Source organism: Gloeophyllum trabeum, assembly GCF_000344685.1.
Source record: "Gloeophyllum trabeum ATCC 11539 unplaced genomic scaffold GLOTRscaffold_00415, whole genome shotgun sequence".
In the NCBI taxonomy this organism is placed as follows: Eukaryota; Fungi; Basidiomycota; class Agaricomycetes; order Gloeophyllales; family Gloeophyllaceae; genus Gloeophyllum; species Gloeophyllum trabeum.
In genome coordinates, this window is record NW_006920823.1 from 1 (window position 1) to 2,089 (window position 2,089).

Here is a 2,089-nt window from a genome sequence, read left to right on the forward strand (position 1 = left end):
GCTGGAAATATCTTCGGAGATCCTTTATCGGCGACTTCTTCAATGTACCCTGGTGGACGCGCAGCACCTTGACATGCTCGAGCGGCAAGTTTTCATACCAGACCGAGGGGTGACAAGAGAATTCGTAAGGGATGTGAGGTGTGTAAACGTGAAGGCTGCTTGCTGAAGAGTCATGAGCTCCAGGTGTAAAACCATTCGCTCCGACGAAAGGCCAGAATGCACAGTGGACGTCGTCAATGAAGCTAACTTGCGCGCAGAGAAACTGCACAGTCCTGTTCGCCGTAAGGGAGCGGGTCATCAGGTCAATGGCCTCAAACAGTTGCCCTCCGCGTAAATCGTCAGAGTCGTTGTGGATATGAAGAGCGACGTGTTGGCTGAAGCTTAAGTGAGCGAGGAGGTGAGCGCTGCCGAGAGTAGAGAACGCTCTGATGTACAAGTTTTTCAGGTACGGGAGCCTTGCGACGGAGTCCCCCTCCCGCTGTATCCTCTGGTCTCCGCATTCATGCTCAATACACATTGTCATGCTCAGGTAACGAAACTTGAGGTTTTCCAACAACGGCGCATCGATGAGGAATTTCACCAAGTCGCTGCAGTATGACATCGGAGAGCAAAGCTCCAGCGAGGTAAGCTGCTTGCAAAGGCCAGGAACACGGTGGAGGTGATAGGACACCAGAGCAAGACGATGAAGCCTTGGAAACCTGCCTACAACGAGCACATTGCGAGCGTCTGTCTCGGTCATCCATCCAGCATTTTGAATATCGAGGGACTCTAGGAATGGCGCGTCTGTCTGTAACGCCTCCAACGCCGCCCGGAAGAACTCAGTGGTGCGAGAATGGAGCCTGATGGACGTGGCGTCTCCGACATGGGCCAGCTTAATTTGTACAGCCTGCAGTATGCGGCGGCGGAGGTCTGCCGACGTGGCGCGGTCGTACACGGGCCTAGCGATATTCTGATTCACATTGTGAGTGTCGATATCGAGCTCGAGGCCGACGCGTTTGTTTCGGTGCAGCGCCGTCTCCAGGAATTCGAGATGGCAACTGCTGGGCTTGCACCATAACAGCGGATATCCCAGGGCCACCTCGCGCCAGTACCGACACACATGGGTGAGAGGTACTATCGTGTTGCTATAGTCGTCACCAAGGGCGTGCAGGAAGACATTGCCAAGGATCTCTGGGACCAGTCGATTCACCAGACATTCATCCCGTACATCCGATGTGGTGAGTTGACGTTTGTCCGTCATGCCATCCGTATCCCTGAAGAAAATAGGCCACACATCAGGTCAGACGACGCACTGGAAGCAGTGGACTGATACTTACAATGGTAAGACAACCCAAGAGCCGTCGATCTTCCTCAGCTGAAGCATTTTTAGCGTTGTAGATGAAGCGCGAGATTGTTGCAGTGGTCGCATAGCGGTGCCCAAGTCGTGGTTGAAGGAAAGGTTGGTGTGGCGAAATGTGGCAGGGCAGCGCACTTGAACTTCAGCGCGCGTGACCTTCCCACGCGTGGATCTCGTGCTGAGCACCGCCCTCCGGTGGCTCGCACCAGCATACATGTAGGCGTTGTTTATTCATAAAATCAGTCCGGTGCCTGTCGAGAAGCGCGACGCCTATGAGGCTTGAACAGCTGAAAACGAAACTGAAGGGAGCATTCCTCGCACGCTTCCAACTGTCTGGTAGGACAAAGTCGTTGCTCATAAGTTGTTTCATAACGTACAACAGACGATAGTCAATACAGCAATGCACTACATACTAGAACTACACGTTCACTTCAACAGAGTCCGCGGGAACAAGAATTAAATCATTCACAAGTCCTTTAAATGTCGCATCAACGTCGACACCCGGGAACGCCTCCACCCAAGCACCCAACTCCTCCAAACGCCACCGGCGGTCATGTCGCTCACGGAGATATTCCTGCAGCATCTTGACAAGGCTGCGCACCTCCCTCTGCTTCTGCTTCTCGCCTACGCCCAGGCGGTCCCGGCGCGGACGGATCTTCATACCCTCCAAGCAGGGGAACAGGCACGGGTGCCAGTCCTCTTGCTCGGCGCGCTGGTGCGTCGCCAGCATTGGCACGATGCGCAGCGCAATGT

At 54.4% G+C, this 2,089-nt stretch overlaps 1 protein-coding gene across 1 annotated transcript; it reads right to left on the reverse strand.

Moving 5' to 3' along the window:
* Positions 1–242: 242 nt before the first annotated feature.
* GLOTRDRAFT_134703 (uncharacterized protein) lies at positions 243–2,066 on the reverse strand (the record flags this gene model as incomplete). Its single annotated transcript, XM_007873638.1, has 4 exons — positions 243–272; positions 707–1,253; positions 1,317–1,354; positions 1,806–2,066. The coding sequence occupies 4 exons, from the start codon at positions 2,064–2,066 to the stop codon at positions 243–245; spliced, it is 876 nt and encodes a 291-aa protein (XP_007871829.1).
* Between the last annotated feature and the right edge of the window lie 23 nt (positions 2,067–2,089).